Consider the following 22231-nt stretch of genomic DNA (forward strand, 5'->3'; position numbering starts at 1 on the left):
TAACAGAAAACAGGTCAGGAACGTGACATCATCCAAGCGTCTGTCTGCTTCCCTGGAGTCTTTCGTGGTTTGAATGGATACCTCAGAGTACCATTCAGAAATGTTCTTATAGAATAGATGTTTCGGCGGTTGTCGGTCTTCGTATCTCAGGTTCACATAATTTCTAGCTGCAGACTAGTAATTAGTATCGAAGATTTGCTCTTATTCTGTCGGGATCGATAGTCTCAGAGTTGAACCATTTCCACCCATGTAGCCAATGCTCCACGTGGTTTGGTTAGGGATTCAACAACCATTACAACCTTAGCTTAGACTGAGGTTTTTGTGGTCTCTACTCAACCTTCGCCCCTCAGCTGACCGAGGTACGTGTAGTCTGAAGAGGATTTCTTCAGGTGGGGGTTTTATTCGTAACAGTAGAAAAGGGCTGTCCCATGAGCCAGATCATGTCTGTGCTCATGGGGGCGGGCCAATGACTTAGTTAAACTTTACAGGGAATCTAATTCTCTCACATTAAAGGTTCAACATCACCTTACATAATTTCACAAATAGTTGAATATTTACTCATTCATTTTATACAATAATTAGATGCAAACCTCTTAACAGAGGAACCTGTATAAACAGAGCTATGGTAATGTGGCTGTATTGTCTTTCATGAGGTCACAAAAATGAAACAAAACGGACTGGGTCGTAGCTGGCTTCTCCACCGACCGTTTACACATTCTCCAAAACATGGATATTGTTCAGTTTTCAAGTTCTGTGATGTAGAAGAAGTTCCTTTTTTCTACTGTGAAACTCTCTCTCTCTCTATACTGCATGGCCAGAAGTAGAGAGTCTCCTCCAGGAATTTACGACCTGAGATAACAGAACCTGGGTGTAGGAGAGAGAGTGGGATGCCACGCTCTATACCCAGAAAGGGCCACGTCATGACAGGTGCTTCAAAAAAGTACTGAATAAAGGGTCTGAACTCCAATTTGCATACCGCCCTAACAGATCCACAGATGATTCAATCTCTATTGCACTCCACACTGCCCTTTCCCAACTGGACAAAATGAACACCTATGTGAGAATGCTATTCATTGACTATACAGTGGGGAGAACAAGTATTTGATACACTGCCGATTTTGCAGGTTTTCCTACTTACAAAGCATGTAGAGGTCTGTAATTTTTATCATAGGTACACTTCAACTGTGAGAGACGGAATCTAAAAAGAAAAAATCCAGAAAATCACATTGTATGATTTTTAAGTAATTAATTTGCATTTTATTGCATGACATAAGTATTTGACACATCAGAAAAGCAGAACTTAATATTTGGTACAGAACCCTTTGTTTGCAATTACAGAGATCATACGTTTCCTGTAGTTCTTGACCAGGTTTGCACACACTGCAGCAGGGATTTTGGCCCACTCCTCCATACAGACCTTCTCCAGATCCTTCAGGTTTCGGGGCTGTCGCTGGGCAATACGGACTTTCAGCTCCCTCCAAAGATTTTCTATTGGGTTCAGGTCTGGAGACTGGCTAGGCCACTCCAGGACCTTGAGATGCTTCTTACGGAGCCACTCCTTAGTTGCCCTGGCTGTGTGTTTCGGGTCGTTGTCATGCTGGAAGACCCAGCCACGACCCATCTTCAATGCTCTTACTGAGGGAAGGGGGTTGTTGGCCAAGATCTCGCGATACATGGCCCCATCCATCCTCCCCTCAATACGGTGCAGTCGTCCTGTCCCCTTTGCAGAAAAGCATCCCCAAAGAATGATGCTTCCACCTCCATGCTTCACGGTTGGGATGTTGTTCTTGGGGTTGTACTCATCCTTCGTCTTCCTCCAAACACGGCGAGTGGAGTTTAGACCAAAAAGCTCTATTTTTGTCTCATCAGACCACATGACCTTCTCCCATTTCTCCTCTGGATCATCCAGATGGTCATTGGCAAACTTCAGACGGGCCTGGACATGCGCTGGCTTGAGCAGGGGGACCTTGCGTGCGCTGCAGGATTTTAATCCATGACGGCGTAGTGTGTTACTAATGGTTTTCTTTGAGACTGTGGTCCCAGCTCTCTTCAGGTCATTGACCAGGTCCTGCCGTGTAGCTCTGGGCTGATCCCTCACCTTCCTTATGATCATTGATGCCCCACGAGGTGAGATCTTGCATGGAGCCCCAGACCGAGGGTGATTGACCGTCATCTTCAACTTCTTCCATTTTCTAATAATTGCGCCAACAGTTATTGCCTTCTCACCAAGCTGCTTGCCTATTGTCCTGTAGCCCATCCCAGCCTTGTGCAGGTCTACAATTTTGTCCCTGATGTCCTTACACAGCTCTCTGGTCTTGGCCATTGTGGAGAGGTTGGAATCTGTTTGATTGAGTGTGTGGACAGGTGTCTTTTATACAGGTAACGAGTTCAAACAGGTGCAGTTAATACAGGTAATGAGTGGAGAACAGGAGGGCTTCTTAAAGAAAAACTAACAGGTCTGTGAGAGTTGGAATTCTTACTGGTTGGTAGGTGATCAAATACTTATGTCATGCAATAAAATGCAAATTAATTACTTACAAATCATACAATGTGATTTTCCGTCTCTCACAGTTGAAGTGTACCTATGATAAAAATTACAGACCTCTACATGCTTTGTAAGTAGGAAAACCTGCAAAATCGGCAGTGTATCAAATACTTGTTCTCCCCACTGTAGCTCAGCGTTCAACACCATAGTGCCCTCAAAGCTCATAAATAAGCTAAGGACCCTGGGACTAAACACCTCCCTCTACAGCTGGATCCTGGACTTCCTGACGGGCCGCTCCTAGGCAGTAAGGGTAGGTAACAACACATCCGCCACGCTGATCCTCAACACAAGGGCCACTTAGGGGTGCGTGCTCAGTCCCCTCCTGTACTCCCTTTTCACTCATGACTGCACGGTCAGGCATGACTCCAACACCATCATTAAGTTTGCCGATGACACAACAGTGGTAGGCCTGATCACCGACAATGATGAGACAGCCTATAGGGAGGAGGTCAGAGACCTGACCGGGTGGTGCCAGGACAACAACCTCTCCCTCAACGTGATCAAGACTAAGGAGATGATTGTGGACTACAGGAAAAGGAGGACCGAGCACACCCCATTCTCATCGACGGGGCTGTAGTGGAGCAGGTTGAGAAATTCAAGTTCCTTGGTGTCCACATCACCAACAAATTAACATGGTCCAAACACACCAAGACAGTCGTGAAGAGGGCACGATAAAACCTATTCCGCCTCAGGAGACTGAAAAGGTTTGGCATGGGTCCTCAGATCCTCAAAAGGTTCTACAGCTGCACCATCGAGCGCATCCTAACCGGTTGCATCACCGCATGGTATGGCAACTGCTCGGCCTCCGACCGCAAGGCACTACAGAGGGTAGTGCATACGGCCCAGTACATCACTGGGGCCAAGCTTCCTGCCATCCAGGACCTCTATACCAGACGGTGTCAGAGGAAGGCCCTAAAAATTGTCAAAGACTCCAGCCACCCTAGTCACAGACTGTTCTCTCTGCTACCACACAACAAGCGGTACCGGAGCGCTAAGTCTAGGTCCAAGAGGTTAATAAACAGCTTCTACCCCGAAGCCATAAGACTCTTATCAAATGGCTACCCAGACTATTTGCATTGCCCCCCCACCCCCTCTTTTTCTCCGCTGCTACGCTCTGTTATTATCTATGTATAGTCACTTTAATAACGCTACCTACATGTACATATTGCCTCAATTACTTCAAACAGCCGGTGCCCCCGCACATTGACTCTGTACCGGTACCCCCTGTATGTAATCTTGCTATTGTTATTTTACTGCTGCTCTTTCATTACTTGTTCCTTGTATTTTCTTATTCTTGTTCGTAATTTTTTAAACTACATTGTTGGTTAAGGGCTTGTAAGTAAGCATTTCACTGTAAGGTCTACACCTGTTGTATTCGGCATATGTGACTAATACAATTTGATTTGATTTGAATACTTATGTAAATGTATTATTTCATTTATTAATTTTTTTATAAATTTGCAACACATTTTTAAACCCTGTTTTGTCATTATGGGGTATTGTGAGTAGATTGATGAGGGAAAAAAACGACTTCCTCAATTTTAGAATAAGGCTGTAACGTAACAAAATGTGGAAAAAATCAAGGGATCTGAATATTTTCCGAATGCACTGCATAATTATAACTTTATCTTAGAGAAACATACTAGAAACAAATCTGTCTCATGAAAGGATTCACACTGCGACAGTTCAGATGATTGTGACAAAGAAACTGTTAACGTGCCATTTTATGCTGCCAACTGAAGTTCTCCTCGGCTCTGCCATTTGTAGTGCCTCTTATCTACAATTGATTAAAATGACATTTAATGCGTGTTGGAAAGGTTACAGGTGTGACCTTCTGATGTGGTACATATGTGGACTGCATCACTAACAGAGAGAAGTAGCCTTGAGTTCTTCACTGAATTGATAGTGGTCATGTTACACTGATTAATGTTATTCTATAAAACAAGCATTCAGAAAGTGCATTTTTGCTTGTAATTCTGTAGTGAGGCTGTTGCTCTATCTCCCTGATTACATGAACTGAATGTATATTAGTTTAAGTTGGTGTGGTTAAGAGCCTTTGCAGGATAAATGACCATATGGACAGTAAACAAGAGTAAACAATCACTGTTGGGAGATTATGCTGTGAATCTTTATGGCCTCATTGGAGAAGCTCTGCCTCTGAAGGTTCTCTCTCACCTTCACATCATTTACAGTGAGTGAATAACTGCCAAAAGACATGCCCTCTCAAAGCCTTAATTTCAGTCCTTGGTCTGGGTGGGAAAAGACAGTCGGACGCAAGTGGACAGGCATGTCCTAGTTTTCCTGACCTTGGCCTCATTTAAGCTTAATGACCCTGCCATGAGAGTTCACTGCCCTGCTGCCCTGATGCCGGGGACAACATCCCCATCCAGTTCCTGCTGGGCGAGAGGAGGCTGAAAGTGATGTTAAAGGCTGAGGATGCTGGGTGGGTGGTGAGACTGAACAGAGATAGGTTAGGTGTGGTGTGTGGTGGGGAATCTAACTTGACCCATCACGACCCGCTTTGAAGGACCTGTTTGAAGCCAGCAGAAGAGGAAGATGAAAGTGGGAACAGCGTGGGCACCACAAGAACAAAGATCCCTTTTAAAAGCTGAAAAAAACCACCTGATGCACCTCACCTTAATGCTATTCTATCAAAAGGCACTTTTACATCAACAGGGAGGGAAGTGGCTGTCTGACGTGGCTCACTCTTTGTCCTACAAAATGGAACAAAATAAAAATCAAAGAGGATGGAAAAACCACAGACAGAAGGTTGTAAATGTACTTGTGATGATAATCACCATGATAAAGGGGACACTGGTGATGGTGATTGTATCAACATGCAGAGAGAGAATCAACAGGCAGGTTTTATACAACTGGGTCAAATATAGCTTCAGAAATTATATGGAAATCTGCTTGCCATGGTGATGCTGCAGCCATGTCAAATGGCTGTTACCTTTTGACATGGCTGTAGCTGTACGTAAAAGCACAACTATTTCTACTTGAGGGCACAATATGCTATTGTGACCAAAGAGAAAAATTATGTCTGGTGTTTATGTTGAAATAGGTATAAAAATAATCAAGGAGTAACATACTAAATCACTAGAGTCCTGCTGCAGTAGTTTGGTACCTTGTCTAATATTTTGATACATCATTGTGAGTCTTCATCAAATTTGAAGACCCAGTGAGCCTCTAAATAGTGCACAGTATTGACATTCCATTAAAATAATAGACATGTGATAAAATATTCTACACCATATTTATTTTTTCTCTTTCACTCCTTTGCTCTCCAATGCTGCCCTTTTGTTTTTCCAGAGGTGAGCATGTTTGCTGTGCCGAAGGGCTCTTAACAAGGCTGTCAGCTGAAAGGTCACATCCAAAAAGGAAAGAGAGATAGAAAAATAAGATTGAGTCCCTGCCACTCATGTCTGTGTCTAGATGAAGACACTGAATCTGACCTATACCAGGAAACCAGATCCAAGAGAGCCATCAGACATGGAGATTGTGGATGGTGGGGAGTGGATCGACATGAAGAGGGTGAGAGAGAGAGGGGGAGAAAAGTATAAAGGCACAGGCTGACAAAATCAACAAAAAAGGTTTGGCAAGCCTAAAGACTTTATTGTTTGTGTAATAACTGAGGCTTCAATCTCAGCACTCACTTTTTGATTGTTTATATAAACTGCAGAGGAGAAAAATGCAGTTGCGGTACATACACAGCATTTTTACTCCCATTCATTGTAACAACTAGGACTATCTCTGGATGTTAGCTGCTGCTTTTTATGGTAGAACAAGTTGAAAGAACTCACTTACACATTCAGAATCATAGTTTTTCATTAGACAGGAATACCCACAGTTGTCACCACTTTATCTAGCTTACATTTTACTTGGAGTATACATGCTGGACACAACTTTGAATACTGCTGTTCAAAAACACCTCAGTTCTTACAAAGTACTCCACATTTTTACACAAGGTATCAAAATATCTACAATGAGAGGACAACAAAATTATTCAGTGCTGCGTAGCTGTGATCTAGTCTGCATGTAAATGAAACTGCACAAGCAAGCTATTGAAGACAGCTTTTACAGACCGCTGTATAGCCTGAAACATCAGAATGAACTCATTGGTTTTCTTGCAGTGCGCAGGGTGTGAGGGTAACGACCCTCCAAGTCCCTCCTCCACTCTCCTTAGTGCCCCTGCCCACCTGTCTATCTTTGTTACTCTGGACACATTTACAGTGATAGCAGCTGTGGGGGTGGATGGATGATCTTCTCAGTTAGATTCCTCCACTACGGCCCCATACACCACTTCACTGCTGTCCTGCACCCCGAGATTCAGATCTTCATCTGGGAGACACATGGAGAGAGGTGTCACAATCAGATAGGGAAAGCGTCTCTCTCACACACACACACTTTACATTGAGGTAATCAGAATATCATGCCAGGTTATCCTACATGGGGTCTGGTCCTGTGTGGTCTGAAGAGGAGTGTGTTTGTGGGGCTGCATCCCGCCTGGGGCCTCTACAGAGTTGGGATCCATAGGGGGCCAGCGGAGCTCCCCGCTTTCCACATTGCCCCCATCAGAGGGCTCCACCACAATAGAGGGAAGTCTCTTGGATAGCTTGGGATTCCGCTCATGGGTATCTGGGAAAATCTGGACACAAGAAGTAGGGTCGATTGACTCTTTATTAGGGTGTTTTACTCTTTCTTATAGGGATTTGAAGTTCAAATCTGAGATCCTTGCAATGAGAGCTCATACAACATTTTACAAGAAAGATCCAAAATTAAAGGCACATTCGTAATTGGTAGGCTGTCAATTAATCTCTTGGTTGAGTGACTGTTGGATGGATGGATGGATGGATGGATGGATGGATGGATGGATGGACGGACGGATGGATGGATTGAGGCAACAGTAGACTCACCTGAAAGGATATGCCCTGATCCCCTGATACTGCTCCAGCTACACTGAAGTCCTTTATCACAGGTTCCTGTGTGTTCATCACCTCAGTCATCCTATGAACAACAAGGGGACCAAGGCAATACTGCTGTTGTATACCCTTTTATGCAAAGAAACGGATGTGGTTTATTTCAATAATAAATTCATACAGATGTAGGATCTTAATTTGATCACCCTGTTGCAGGAGAACATTATTGCAATACACTTGTAGTGTATTTGAGGTTTAAAAAGGCTTCTGAAGTTTGTAATTTCCACTTAGAAATTTCAGACTTGATTTTCCCTTACAAAAAATGTATAAACCCCAACAAAAATGTCCATTCATTATAATCCACATAATAATTCACATTTCCTGTTGCTGCAGGATAATTTTCCTGCTGTAGAAAACTGTCTCAAATGAAGATCCTACATCTGAATCGCAGTTCTACTCAGAGCTACTCAAGTCAATTGTGATGCTTTTTTAATCTCCCTTCTTGGTCATTCTTGCTTCCCTCGCTCGCTCAGCTGTTGCTTATTTGATGACAACTTTGACTAGAGAGTACAGTAGTGCCAAGCCAGCCTCTGTGGTCCAACGAGACAGCCCTAAAGTTGAAAGTGTTTTGACACAGAAATCATAGTCACTTTACAGGGTCCTGTACTTCCAGTCTCACATGCAAATAAGCATACAGAAACCTGGCACTTCAAGAACAACCTAAACTCAGAAAATATTAAGACTGTGTAGCAGAAACTTGTCTGAAGAAGGCTTCTTTTTATTCTTTTTTTCTCGTTTTGATGTGAACGTAAGCAGCGTATGAAATGGGAATGACAGTCTGTGTGATTTTCTGAGTATAGCAGTTGGCAAAGTTTGGAAAAAGACAGCTGTTTTGGGTGTTTTCAAGTGTGTACTATGTAGTAATTACTGATGATATGAAAGTCTGAATTCTGTCCTTTAAACCTGGATGTGTTTTGTTTTCTCTTCCTTGTATCATATTACTATGGTTTATTTTCAAGCTAATTGCTCCTTTATTCCTACTCAAAAGCACATATTGTCCCTAGATGGAATTCCTGTGGTCACTGTGTGTCTTGACCCCTCGGCCGTCCTCGCTCCAAGGGAAAGGCTTCTCTTATTCAATATCAGTTGTGAAGTCATACTTAGCTTGGTTCAATGTAATTGCGAAAGCTTGGGTACACATTGCTGTGGGTTAAGAGTTTGGTATGTAGTGTTACTCCATACAACATACGACACTATTCTGTATACTTCTGGCCCTTCTTTGGACACTGTGTTAACAACCCTCCAGGCGAGCTTCAATGCCATACAACTCTCCTTCCGTGGCCTCCAATTACTCTTAAATACAAGTAAAACTAAATGCATGCTCTTCAACCGATCGCTGCCTGCACCTGCCCGCCTGTCCAACATCACTACTCTGGACGGCTCTGACTTAGAATATGTGGACAACTACAAATACCTAGGTGTCTGGTTCGACTGTAAACTCTCCTTCCAGACTCACATCAAACATCTCCAATCCAAAGTTAAATCTAGAATTGGCTTCCTATTCCGCAACAAAGCATCCTTCACTCATGCTGCCAAACATTTTTTATTTTATTTATTTATTTATTTTATTTAACCTTTATTTAACCAGGTAGGCAAATTGAGAACACGTTCTCATTTACAATTGCGACCTGGCCAAGATAAAGCAAAGCAGTTCGACACATACAACAACACATAGTTACACATGGAGTAAAAACAAACATATAGTCAATAATACAGTGAAAAAAAATAAAATAAGTCTATATACAATGTGAGCAAGTGAGGTGAGATAAGGGAGGTGAAGGCAAACAGATATATGTATAAATAAATAAAAATATAAAAAGGCCATGGAGGCGAAGTGAGTACAACACAGCAAGTAAAATAAAAACTAAAAAAACACTGGAATGGTTGGTTTGCATTGGAAGAAAGTGCAACGTAGAGACAGAAATAATGGGGTGCAAAGGAGCAAAATAAATTAATAAATAAATACAGTAGGTAAAGAGGTAGTTGTTTGGGCTAAATTGTAGATGGGTTATGTACAGGTGCAGTAATCTATGAGCTGCTCTGACAGCTGGTGCTTAAAGCTAGTGAGGGAGATAAGTGTTTCCAGTTTCAGAGATTTTTGTAGTTCGTTCCAGTCATTGGCAGCAGAGAACTGGAAGGAGAGGCGTCCAAAGGAAGAATTGGTTTTGGGGGTGACTAGAGAGATATACCTGCTGGAGCGCGTGCTACAGGTAGGTGCTGCTATGGTGACCAGCGAGCTGAGATAAGGGGGGACTTTACCTAGCAGGGTCTTGTAGATGACCTGGAACCAGTGGATTTGGCGACGAGTATGAAGCGAGGGCCAGCCAACGAGAGTGTACAGGTCGCAGTGGTGGGTAGTATATGGGGCTTTGGTGACAAAACGGATGGCACTGTGATAGACTGCATCCAATTTATTGAGTAGGGTTTTGGAGGCTATTTTGTAAATGACATCACCGAAGTCGAGGATTGGTAGGATGGTCAGTTTTACAAGGGTATGTTTGGCAGCATGAGTAAAGGATGCTTTGTTGCGGAATAGGAAGCCAATTCTAGATTTGACTTTGGATTGGAGATGTTTGATGTGGGTCTGGAAGGAGAGTTTACAGTCTAACCAGACACCTAGGTATTTGTAGTTGTCCACATATTCTAAGTCAGAGCCGTCCAAAGTAGTGATGTTGGACAGGCGGGCAGGAGCAGGCAGCGATCGGTTGAAGAGCATGCATTTGGTTTTACTTGTATTTAAGAGCAGTTGGAGGCCACGGAAGGAGAGTTGTATGGCATTGAAGCTCGCCTGGAGGGTTGTTAACACAGTGTCAAAAGAAGGGCCAGAAGTATACAGAATAGTGTCGTCTGCGTAGAGGTGGATCAGAGAATCACCAGCAGCAAGAGCGACATCATTGATGTAAACAGAGAAGAGAGTCGGTCCAAGAATTGAACCCTGTGGCACCCCCATAGAGACTGCCAGAGGCCCGGACAACAGACCCTCCGATTTGACACACTGAACTCTATCAGAGAAGTAGTTGGTGAACCAGGCGAGGCAATCATTAGAGAAACCAAGGCTGTCGAGTCTGCCAATGAGGATGTGGTGATTGACAGAGTCAAAAGCCTTGGCCAGGTCAATGAATACGGCTGCACAGTATTGTTTCCTATCGATGGCGGTTACGATATCGTTTATGACCTTGAGCGTGGCTGAGGTGCACCCATGACCAGCTCTGAAACCAGATTGCATAGCGGAGAAGGTGTGGTGTGATTCGAAATGGTCGGTAATCTGTTTGTTGACTTGGCTTTCGAAGACCTTAGAAAGGCAGGGTAGGATAGATATAGGTCTGTAGCAGTTAGGGTCAAGGGTCCCCCCCCCAAACATACCCTTGTAAAACTGACCATCCTACCAATCCTCGACTTCAGTGATGTCATTTACAAAATAGCCTCCAATACCCTACTCAATAAATTGGATGCAGTCAATTTCACAGTGCCATCCGTTTTGTCACCAAAGCCCCATATACTACTCACCACTGCGACCTGTACACTCTTGTTGGCTGGCCCTCGCTTCATACTCGTCGCCAAACCTACTGGCTCCAGGTAATCTACAAGACCCTGCTAGGTAAAGTCCCCCCTTATCTCAGCTCGCTGGTCACCATAGCAGCACCCACCTGTAGCACGCGCTCCAGCAGGTATATCTCTCTGGTCACCCCCAAAACCAATTCTTCCTTTGGTCGCCTCTCCTTCCAGTTCTCTGCTGCCAATGACTGGAACGAACTACAAAAATCTCTGAAACTGGAAACACTTATCTCCCTCACTAGCTTTAAGCACCAGCTGTCAGAGCAGCTCATAGATTACTGCACCTGTACATAGCCCATCTATAATTTAGCCCAAACAACTACCTCTTTACCTACTGTATTTATTTATTTATTTTGCTCCTTTGCACCCCATTATTTCTCTCTACTTTGCACATTCGTCCCCTGCAAACCAACCATTCCAGTGTTATTGTATTTACTTCGCCACCATGGCCTTTTTTATATTTTTATTATATTTTTATTTATTTATATATATTTTTTGTTTGCCTTCACCTCCCTTATCTCACCTCACTTGCTCACATCTAGACTTATTTTTCTACTGTAATTATGTATGTTTGTTTTACTCCATGTGTAACTCTGTGTTGTTGTATGTGTCGAACTGCTTTGCTTTATCTTGGCCAGGTCGCAATTGTAAATGAGAACGTGTTCTTAACTTGCCTACCTGGTTAAATAAAGGTTAAATAAATAAAATAAAAAAATAAAAAACAAAGACACCTACCTACTGTAATGATGGCATGACACCAACAGACATCAGGTTCAAATAAAATACCACAGCATGATGTGACTAGGAGGAATAAGATAAGATGGATGCAGATGGAAAGAATGTCATCAAGGTGCATCCAACTTTTCAAAAGCAAAGTCTGCATACATTCCAACCCAATAAAGTGTTTCTCTTGTCAGAGACACAGGTTTAAATACAACTGTAATCTTTACTATTGTCCTATTTCAGAGCCAAACAATATTGTTGAGCTGGAGTAACTGCTAAAATGCACTCACCTGTATCCAATCCTTTCATATTAGTAAGGACAAAGAAACATGACATAGGAAAGGAGGCAGCTCCTCGTATTAAGACGCACCCATGTCATACCGTGACACAATGTAGTTGCAATTGTCCAGCTCTGTCCGAAATGCAGACACATAGACTCAGTGCTAAACTGTAAAACACTACATTTGAACACTCTATTCTCTATTATTATAGAATATTTGTGTTTGTCCTAAGCCATTTGTTGATAAACACAAACTGTTTATAGGCTACTAACTCTAACTGTGCGCACCTTAATCATGAATGTCTACCTGTTTGGAGTGTTTACGTCCTTCAAAGCGGAGTTGAGGAAGGTGTTTTTTCAGAATCTTTTTTTTTTCCAGAGAGAGAGAAATCCGAGAGACAAGTGTCCTTATACACAGTAATGTTCCGAATGAAGTTTCCCCAGCACGCGAGTACTGGAGTATGCGCACTTGCGCAGTCGGGTGACTCGACTGACACCATTGCCTACTGAGAGAGACCACAGGTAGGATAGAGACAAGAGAATAATTGATTATTCTGCCAAAACTATTACCCAAGAGTGTACACTAGGACAGTTGCGATTTTAACATGTAAATCTTGGTGGGGCAAAAAAATCTAACAAATATTAACGCATGCCAGTAAAGCCACTACACAACACAACACTAAACAATACATTACTTGGACTATATCGGCGACAAAAGGTACCCACAAACTGGTTGGGACTACATAAAGCTGTCCCAACAGCAGAGCTTTTTTTTCAGCACTATGGAGTGAATCCTTACCGCTGCTACACCTGGCTATCAACAGAGCCTTGTCTGGTAGTGAAACAGTTCATTCAGCCTCATTTACTGCCGTTTAAAAAACATAGCTGATATGGCTGACTTGCCGCCACCAAATGTGGTTTCAACTGACAATTGAGATGAACAAACTATGGCATAAATATATCATTATGGACACTTAGCACGCTGCGCATTGGTCCTCCTCTTCTTCCAACCACGATAAGCGTTACAGTCTTTCAAAGATCATTTGTAAAAATCCAAATAACTTCACAGATCTTCATTGTAAAGGGTTTAAACACTGTTTCCCATGCTTGTTCAATGAACCATAAACAATTAAGGACATTGCACCTGTGGAACGGTCATTAAGACACTAACAGCTTACAGACGGTAGACAATTAAGGTCACAGTTATGAAAACATAGGACACTAAAGAGGCCTTTCTACTGACTGTGAAAAACACCAAAAGAAAGATGCCTAGGGTCCCTGCTCATCTGCATGAACGTGCCTTAGGCATGCTGCAAGGAGGCATGAGGACTGCAGATGTGACCAGGGCAATAAATTGCAATGTCCGTACTGTGAGACGCCTAAGACAGTGCTACAAGGAGACAGGACAGACAGCTGATCGTCCTCGCAGTGGCAGACCACGTGTAACAACACCTGCACAGGATCGGTACATCCGAACATCACACCTGCGGAACAGGTACAGGATGGCAACAACAACTGCCCGAGTTACACCAGGAACGCACAATCTCTCCATCAGTGCTCAGACTGTCCGCAATAGGCTGAGAGAGGCTGGACTGAGGGCTTGTATGCCTGTTCTAAGGCAGATCCTCACCAGACATCACCGGCAACAGCATCGGCTATGGGCACAAACCCACCGTCGCTGGACCAGACAGGACTGGCAAAAAGTGCTCTTCACTGACGAGTCGCGGTTTTGTCTCACCAGGGGTGATGGTCGGATTTGCGTTTATCATCGAAGGAATGAGCGTTACACCGAGGCCTGTACTCTGGAGCGGGATCTATTTGGAGGTGGAGGGTCCGTCATGGTCTGGGGCGGTGTGTCACAGCATCATCAGACTGAGCTTGTTGTTATTGCAGGCAATCTCAACGTTGTGCGTTACAGGGAAGACATCCTCCTCTCTCATGTGGTACCCTTCCCGCAGGCTCATCCTGACATGACCCTCCAGCAAGCCAATGCCACCAGCCATACTGCTCGTTCTGTGCGTGATATCCTGCAAGACAGGAATGTCAGTGTTCTGCCATGGCCAGCAAAGAGCCCGGATCTCAATCCCATTGAGCACGTCTGGGACCTGTTGGATCGGAGGGTGAGGGCTAGGGCCATTCCCCCCAGGAATGTCCGGGAAATTGCAGGTGCCTTAGTGGAAGAGTGGGGTAACATCTCACAGCAAGAACTGGCAAATCTGGTGCAGTCCATGAGGAGAAGATGCACTGCAGTACTTAATGCAGCTGGTGGCCACACCAGATACTGACTGTTGCTTTTGATTTTGTCCCACCCCCTTTGTTCAGGGACACATTATTCCATTTTTGTTAGTCTCATGTCTGTGGAACTTGTTCAGTTTATGTCTCCGTTGTTGAATCTTGTTATGTTCATAGAAATATTTACACATGTTAAGTTTGCTGAAAATAAACGCAGTTGACAGTGAGAGGACGTTTCTTTTTTTGCTGAGTTTATAACTATTTGTTCAGCACTTTTGAAATGTATAGTGACAGAATTCAGAACATGGGCCATTCTTACAGTATTCTCTATGTACACCAAGTCAGAACCATAGGATAAGTAAAGGGGGCATATAAGCAGACAACGAAAGCTCTTACAATAGTCAAGGATTACGTTTCTCTAAAACAGGCTATAGGCTACATGTACACAACCAAGTCAGAACAATAGACTAAGTTATGAGGGGGAAAGGGACCAAATTATTAGGGTGAGGCACATGGGCTACAAACTGCTTACTACACAACATACACTTAGTATTTCTTTCTAAGCTACAGTATACATACCTCCCTGACATATTACATAATTTATGAAGCACCATACAATACATTTTTGGACTCACATTGTTGTGCTGTGCTCACTTGAACAGGAAGGTGGCGTGGCAGTCCTTCTTGTGGGCAAATTTTGTCATCAAACTTTGTCATCAAAGTCTGGCTTTCTGTATTTATGGTGCTTTCAAGACAACTGTAAACTCGGGGAAAAAACAAGGTTGAATCCTGACATCAGTGATCATCAGGTCAGAGCTCTAGAAAGAGGCCCGAGTTCCTGACTTGGAATTCCGAGTCGAGTTGGATGACTGTTCAAAACGCATTTTCCCAGTCGGAGCTCGTTTTTTTCAGAGTTCCCAGTTGTCTTGAACTCACTGAAGTCTGCTTTGCAACGCTTGTAGTTAGCCATTGATTCCTTCAAAATCACTCATTGTTGAATTTGCGATTTCCAACTTGTTGTGTAATGTTTATGTGCAATGGCCAATGAGCACCGATAAGTTTTATCTATAATTTATCTTCATATGACAAGGATTGCCATAAAGAGCCAGACTACGCTTTGCAACTGCACATGGGGGCAGAGATCGTACTTTTTGGAGAAATGTCCTCTGGTCTGATGAACCAAAAATAGAACTGTCATAATGGCCATAATTACCATTGTTTGGAGGAAAAATGGGGAGGCTTGCAAGCCGAAGAACATCATCCCAACAGTGAAGCATGGGGGTGGCAGCATCACGTTGCAGGAGGGACTGGTGCACTTCACAAAATAGATGGCATCATGAGGGAGGAATATTATGTGGATATATTGAAGCAACATTTCAAGACATCAGTAGCGAAGTTAAAGCTTGGTTGCAAATGGGTCTTCCAAATGGACAATGACCCCAAGCATACTTCCAAAGTTGTGGCAAAATGGCTTAAGGACAACAAAGGTATTGCAGTGGCCATCACAAAGCCCTGACCTCAATCCTATAGAAACTATGTGGGGAGAACTGAAAAAGCGTGTGCGAGCAAGGAGGCCTACAAAACTGACTCAGTTACACCAGCTCTGTCAGGAGGAATGGGCCAAAATTCACCCAACTTATTAAGTTAAGTTAAACAATTTAAAGGCAATGCTACCAAATACTAATTGAGTGTATGTAAACTTCTGACCCACTGGGAATGTGATGAAAGAAATAAAATCTGAAATAAATTATTCTCTCTACTACTATTCTGACATTTCACATACTTAAAATAAAGTGATGATCCTAACTGACCTAAGACAGGGAATTTTTACTAGGAATAAATGTCAGGAATTGTGAAAAACTAAGTTTAAATGTATTTGGCTAAGGTGTATGTAAACTTCTGATTTCAACTGTATATACAGTCCCAGTCAAAAGTTTGGGTTTTTCTTTATTTTTACTATTTTCTACATTGTAGAATAATAGTGAAGACATCAAAACTATGAAATAACAAATATGGAATCATGTAGTAACCAATAAAGTGTTAAACAAATCAAAATATATTTAATATTTGAGATTCTTCAAAGTAGCCTCCCTTTGCCTTGATGACAGCTTTGCACACTCTTGGCATTCTCTCAACCAGCTTCACCTGGAATGCAGTCTTGAAGGAGTTCCCACACTTGTTGGCTGCTTTTCCTTCACTCTGCGGTCCAATTTATCCCAAACCATCTAATTTGGGTTGAGGTCGGGTGATTTTGCAGGCCAGGTCATCTGATGCAGCACTCCATCACTCTCCTTCTTGGTCAAATAGCCCTCACACAGCATGGAGGTGTGTTGGGTCATTGTCCTGTTGAAAAACAAATGATAGTCCCACTAAGCGCAAACCAGATGGGATGGCGTATCGCTTCAGAATGCTGTGGTAGCCATGCTGGTTAAGTGTCCCTTGAATTCTAAATAAATCACTGACAGTGTCACCAGAAAAGCACCCCCACACCATCACATCTCCCCCAACAGATCCACAGATGCCCTTTCCTACTTGGACAAAAGGAACACCTACGTGAGAATGCTGTTCATTGACTGCAGCGTTCAACACCAAAGTGCCCTCCAAGCTCATCACTAAATTAAGGACCCTGGAACTGAAAACTTCCCTTCTGCAACTGGATCCTGGACTTCCTAACAGGAAGTCACCAGGTGTTGAGGGATAGGCAACAACACATTCACCATGCTGACTCTCAACACTAGAGCCCCTCAGGAGTGTGTGCTTAGTCCCATCCTGTACTCCTTGTTAGAGGTCTTCACAGACCTGTTTGTGGGTGGTTGTTTCCTGTTTAGTGTTTGTTTCACCTTTCAGGACTGTTCGTTTGTCGTGTTTGTTGTTTTGTCAAGTGTTGCGTATTTTATTAAATAATATAAACACTTACCACGCTGCACCTTGGTCCTCTTCTCCTTCTCCCGACGACGTGCGTTACACGCTCACAGTACAGCCCCTCCCCCGAATGCTAGAGCTGCACCTCAGTCTCCCTCCTCTCGTGCTTTATCAGCTCTGGTTAAGGAAGTAGCTTAAAAAATAAATGTTCTGCTGCTTCCCTCACTCTGGGTCTGGATCCAACCAGGCCTATACAGAACGGGTCTAGTTGTCCTCGGGTCAGTTCGGAATGGGTCTCTATATTAAAAAAAATAAGCTATGCATATCGGGTGGGAAAGCTCCAAGTCCATTTTGGAAAGGGTCCAACTTTTTGGACCAGTGAAGACCTCTACTCCCTGTTCACCCACAACTGAGTGGCCGCACACAACTCCAAAACCCTCATTAAGTTTGCAGCCGACACGACGGTGGTAGGCCTGATCACCGGCGACAATGAGACAGCCTATAGGGAGGAGTTCAGAGACCTGGAAATGTGGCAAACTGGCTGCATCACCGCTTGGTATGTCAACTGCTTGGCATCCGACCAGAAAGGCACTTCAGAGGGTAGCGCAGAAGGCCCAGTACATCACTGTGGCCAAGCTCCCTAACATCCAGGACCTCTATACCAGGCGGTGTCAGAAGAAGGCCCTAAAAATTGTCAAAGTCTCCAGTCACCCAAGTCATAGACAAAATTCTCTCTGCTACCACACGGTAAGCGGTACCGATGCACCAAGTCTGGAACCAACAGGACCCTGAACAGCTACCCCCAAGCCATAAGACTGCTTAATGCCTTCCGAGTGGCGTAGTGCCACTAGAGGTCCTTGTTCGAGTCCAGGCACTGTAGCAGCCGGCCGCGACCGGGAGAACCATTGGGCGGCGCACAATTGGCCCAGCGTCGTCCGGGTTAGGGGAGGGTTTGGCCGGCAGGGATGTTCTTGTCCCATTGCGCACTAGCGACTCCTGTGGCAGGCCGGGAACAATGCACACTGACATGGTCGCCAGGTGTACGGTGTTTCCTCCGACACATTGGTGTGGCTGGCTTCCGGGTTAAGCGGGCATTGTGTCAAGAAGCAGTGCGGCTTGGCTGGGTTGTGTTTCGGAGGACGCACGGCTCTCGACCTTCACCTCTCCCGAGTCCGTACGGGAGATGCAGCAATGGGACAAGACTGTAACTATAAATTGGATAACACAAAATATGGGAGAAAAATGGGTATAATAAAAAATATATATATATTTTTTTAAAGACTGTTTAATAGTTTGTTAAATAGTTAACCAAATTGCTACCCGGAATATATACAGTGCATTCGGATAGTATTCAGGACCCTTAACTTTTTCCACATTTGTTACGTTACAGCCTTATTCAAAAATGTATTACATTGTTTTTTCCCTCATCAATCTACAATACCTCAAAATGACAAAGCAAATATTGGTCTTTAGAAAAGTTTTCAAATTTACAAAAATACAAAGCTGAAATATCACATTCAGACCCTTTACTCAGTACTTTGTTGAAGCACCTTTGGCAGCGATTACAGCCTTGAGTCTTCTTGGGTATGACGCTACAAGCTTGGCACACCTGTATTTGGGGAGTTTCTCCCATTCTTCTCTGAAGATCCTCTCACGCTCTATCAGATTGGATGGGGAGCATCGCTGCACAGCTATTTTCAGGTCTCTCCAGAGATGTTTGATCGGGTTCAAGTCCGGTCTCTGGCTGGGCCACTCAAGGATATTCAAAGACTTGTCCCGAAGCCACTCCTGCGTTGTCTTGGCTGTGTGCTTAGGGTCATTGTCCTGTTGGAAGTTGAAGCTTTGCCCCCAGTCTGAGGTCCTGAGCACTCTGGAGCAGGTTTTCATCAAGGATCTCTCTGTACTTTGCTCCGTTCATCTTTCCCTCGATCCTGACTAGTCTCCCAGTCCCTGCCACTGAAAAACATCTCCACAGCATGATGCTGCCACCAACATGCTTCACCGTAGGGATGGTGCCAGGTTTCCTCCAGACGTGACGCTTGGCATTCAGTCCAAAGAGTTCAATCTTGGTTTCATCAGATCAGAGAGTCTTGTTTCTCATGGTCTGAGAGTTCTTTTGGTTCCTTTTGGCAAACTCCAAGTGAGTTGTCATGTGCCTTTACTGAGGAGTGGCTTCTGTCTGGCCTCTTTATCATAAAGGCCTGATTGGCGGAGTGCTGCAGAGATGGCTGTCCTTCTGGAAGGTTCTCCCATCTTTTTTATTTTTATTTAATTGAATTGAACCTTTATTTAACTAGGCAAGTCAGTTAAGAACAAATTGTTATTTACAATGATGGCCCAAAAGGCAAAAGGCCTCCTGCGGGGACGGGGTCTGGGATTTAAAAATATATATACTGTACATGTAGGGCAAAACACACATCACGAGAGAGACACCACAACACTACATAAAGAGAGACCTAAGACAACAACATAAAATGGCAGAAACACATGGCAACACAGCATGGTAGCAACACAACACGACAACAACACAGAGTACCTCTGGAGCTCTTGAAACCGGTGTGAAATGGCTAGCTAGTTAGCGGTGTGCGCCTTAATGGCGGTTCAATCGGTGACGTCACTCGCTCTGAGACCTTGAAGTAGTTGTTTCCCTTGCTCTGAAAGGGCCGTGGCTTTTGTGGTGCGATAGGTAACGATGCTTCGTGGGAGGCAGTTGTTGATGTGTTCAGAGGATCCCTGGTCCGAGCCCAGGTTGGGGCGAGGAGAGGGACGGAAGCAACACTGTTACATTGATGCTGTTGACCCGGATCACTGGTTGCTGCCTAAAAGGAGGAGGTCAAAGGGGTGTGAGTGTAATCAGTGTGAAATGGGTAGCTAGTTAGCAGGGTGCACGCTAATAGCCTTTCAATCTGTGACGTCACTCGCTCTGAGACCTTGAAGTAGTTGTTTCCCTTGCTCTGCAAGGGCCGCGGCTTTTGTGGAGTGATAGGTAACGATGCTTTGTGGGAGGTAGTTGTTGATGTGTGCAGAGGGTCCCTGGTTTGAGCCCAGGTTGGGGCGAGGAGAGGGACGGAAGCAACACTGTTACACTCTGTCAGAGTGACCATCGGGTTCTTGGCCACCTCCCTGACCAAGGCCCTTCTCCCCTGACTGCTCAGTTTGGCCAGACGGCCAGCTCTAGGAAGAGTGTTGGTGGTTCCAAACTTTCTTGGGGACCTTCAATGCTGCAGAAATGTTTTGTTACTCTTCCCCAGATCTGTGCCTCGACACAATCTTGTCTCGGAGCTCTACTGACAATTCCTTCGACCTCATGGCTTGGTTTTTGCTCTGACATGCACTGTCAACTGTGGGACCTTATATAGACTGGTGTGTGCCATTCCAAATCATGTCCAATCAATGGAATTTACCACAGGTGGACGCCAATCAAGTTGTAGAAACATCTCAACGATGATCAATGGAAACAGGATGCACCTGAGCTCAATTTCGAGTCTCAAAGAAAAGGGTCTGAATACTTGTGTAAATAAGGTATTTCTGTTTTTCATTTTCAGTAAACTTGCAAAAATGTCTAAAAACCTGTATTTGCATTGTCATTATGGTGTATTGTGTGTAAATTGATGAGGAAAATATATATATTCAATACATTTTAGATTAAGGCTATAACGTAACAGAATATGAAAAAAGGGAAGGGGTCGGAATACTTTCTGAATACACTGTATGTATCCATTGACCCTTTTTGCACTAACTTTTTTGACTCATCACATACTATGCTGCTACTGTTTACTGTATGTCACTTAATTCCTAATTATATGTACATATCTACCTCAATTACCTTGTAACCCTGCACATCGACTGCATTGTTGGGACAGGCCCGTGCGTAAGCATTTCACTGTTCATCTACACCTGTTGTTTATGAAGCATGTGGCTAATATTTATTTTATTTTTTATGAACTACAATCCCGACGCTCTGTTTTAACATTTAGAAATGTTTATAATCCCTGCTTGCGCTATGGTTTTTGGAAATGTTTCGAACTTAACTTTCGTAGAAAAAATAATTTTTGAAACACAAAAGATAAACTTACTATGCACCATTTTAATGGAATCCCACGGAGGTGTTTTGCATTGCACATTTACCTGAACTAGCCTAAAACAACAACTGAGATAATGGAAACTCGGGAGGGAAGAAAAAAAATACATTGGCTCATGTAGCTGTGTTACACAAAAGAACTCTGTGTAAATCTGTAAAACAGCTAATAATAAGTCATTTTGGGCTGATAATTAAGTTGAGTATTCAAGGTTTCCAAAACCGTATTATAATCAAGGATCAATTTGTTTCTAGATAGAGCATTTCACACTTAAATAATCCCCTTAGCTAATCAAAAGGGATGTGGAATGACTCCAATGTAAGGGCAACTGTCTACCATTCATAGCCTCCATGACTAAACACCATTGCCAGTGTCTAATATGTCAAGTTTCACATCATCTCAATTGCAATTCAAAGGCCAGGCATTCTTCAGTTGTAACACCACACATCTGGAGCTTGTGAGATTTCCCTATCTTTTCCATGTTTTCAATTCAAATTTGATCATGGGAAATTCCACGATAACGGATTTATGCTGAGATTCCGTTTTTTTACTTGAAAATGTGTGCCAAACAAAAACCATTGATTTCAAAATTTAACAAACCATACAACTCTATGCACAATGACTACTTCAAACAATTTACACAGTCAATCAAATTAAATTAAACAGTTACTGGAAAAACTGTGCAGATGCAAAGTTTGGCAACAGATTTATAGTAAAATCTCCCTTAGTTTTATTCTGTTAACAAATGTTGTATCTGCACAGTTATTCCTTTAAATTTGTTTTTGTACAATTTTCAATGAAAATTGTGAAAAGTAGTCCTTGTGCATAACATTGTATGGTTGGTTAAACGTTGAAATCAATGTTTTTGTTTGGTATACATTTTCAAGTGAAAAGTCTCTTGAGTAATTCTGTTGCCATGGAATTGCCCTTAAGTCACTTCCAATTGAAACAGATCCCACAAATGGAGATGCCATGA

At 43.4% G+C, this 22231-nt stretch overlaps 1 protein-coding gene across 4 annotated transcripts; it reads right to left on the reverse strand.

Moving 5' to 3' along the window:
• Positions 1-6128: 6128 nt before the first annotated feature.
• Positions 6129-12569, reverse strand: LOC129812988 (protein LBH-like). 4 transcript variants are annotated; one of them, XM_055865072.1, is made up of 5 exons: positions 12390-12569; positions 11815-11880; positions 7462-7552; positions 6995-7193; positions 6129-6886 (listed from the first exon to the last, which is right to left on the reverse strand). In XM_055865072.1, the coding sequence occupies exons 3-5, from the start codon at positions 7549-7551 to the stop codon at positions 6813-6815; spliced, it is 363 nt and encodes a 120-aa protein (XP_055721047.1). In that variant the 5' UTR covers position 7552; positions 11815-11880; positions 12390-12569; the 3' UTR covers positions 6129-6812. The 4 variants fall into 4 exon arrangements, with proteins under 4 accessions (XP_055721047.1, XP_055721046.1, XP_055721045.1 ...); XM_055865071.1 differs by lacking the exon at positions 11815-11880 and having other exon boundaries at positions 12371-12568; XM_055865070.1 differs by lacking the exon at positions 11815-11880 and having other exon boundaries at positions 12390-12566.
• Positions 12570-22231: the final 9662 nt, after the last annotated feature.

Source organism: Salvelinus fontinalis, chromosome 16, assembly GCF_029448725.1.
Source record: "Salvelinus fontinalis isolate EN_2023a chromosome 16, ASM2944872v1, whole genome shotgun sequence".
Lineage (NCBI taxonomy): Eukaryota > Metazoa > Chordata > Actinopteri > Salmoniformes > Salmonidae > Salvelinus > Salvelinus fontinalis.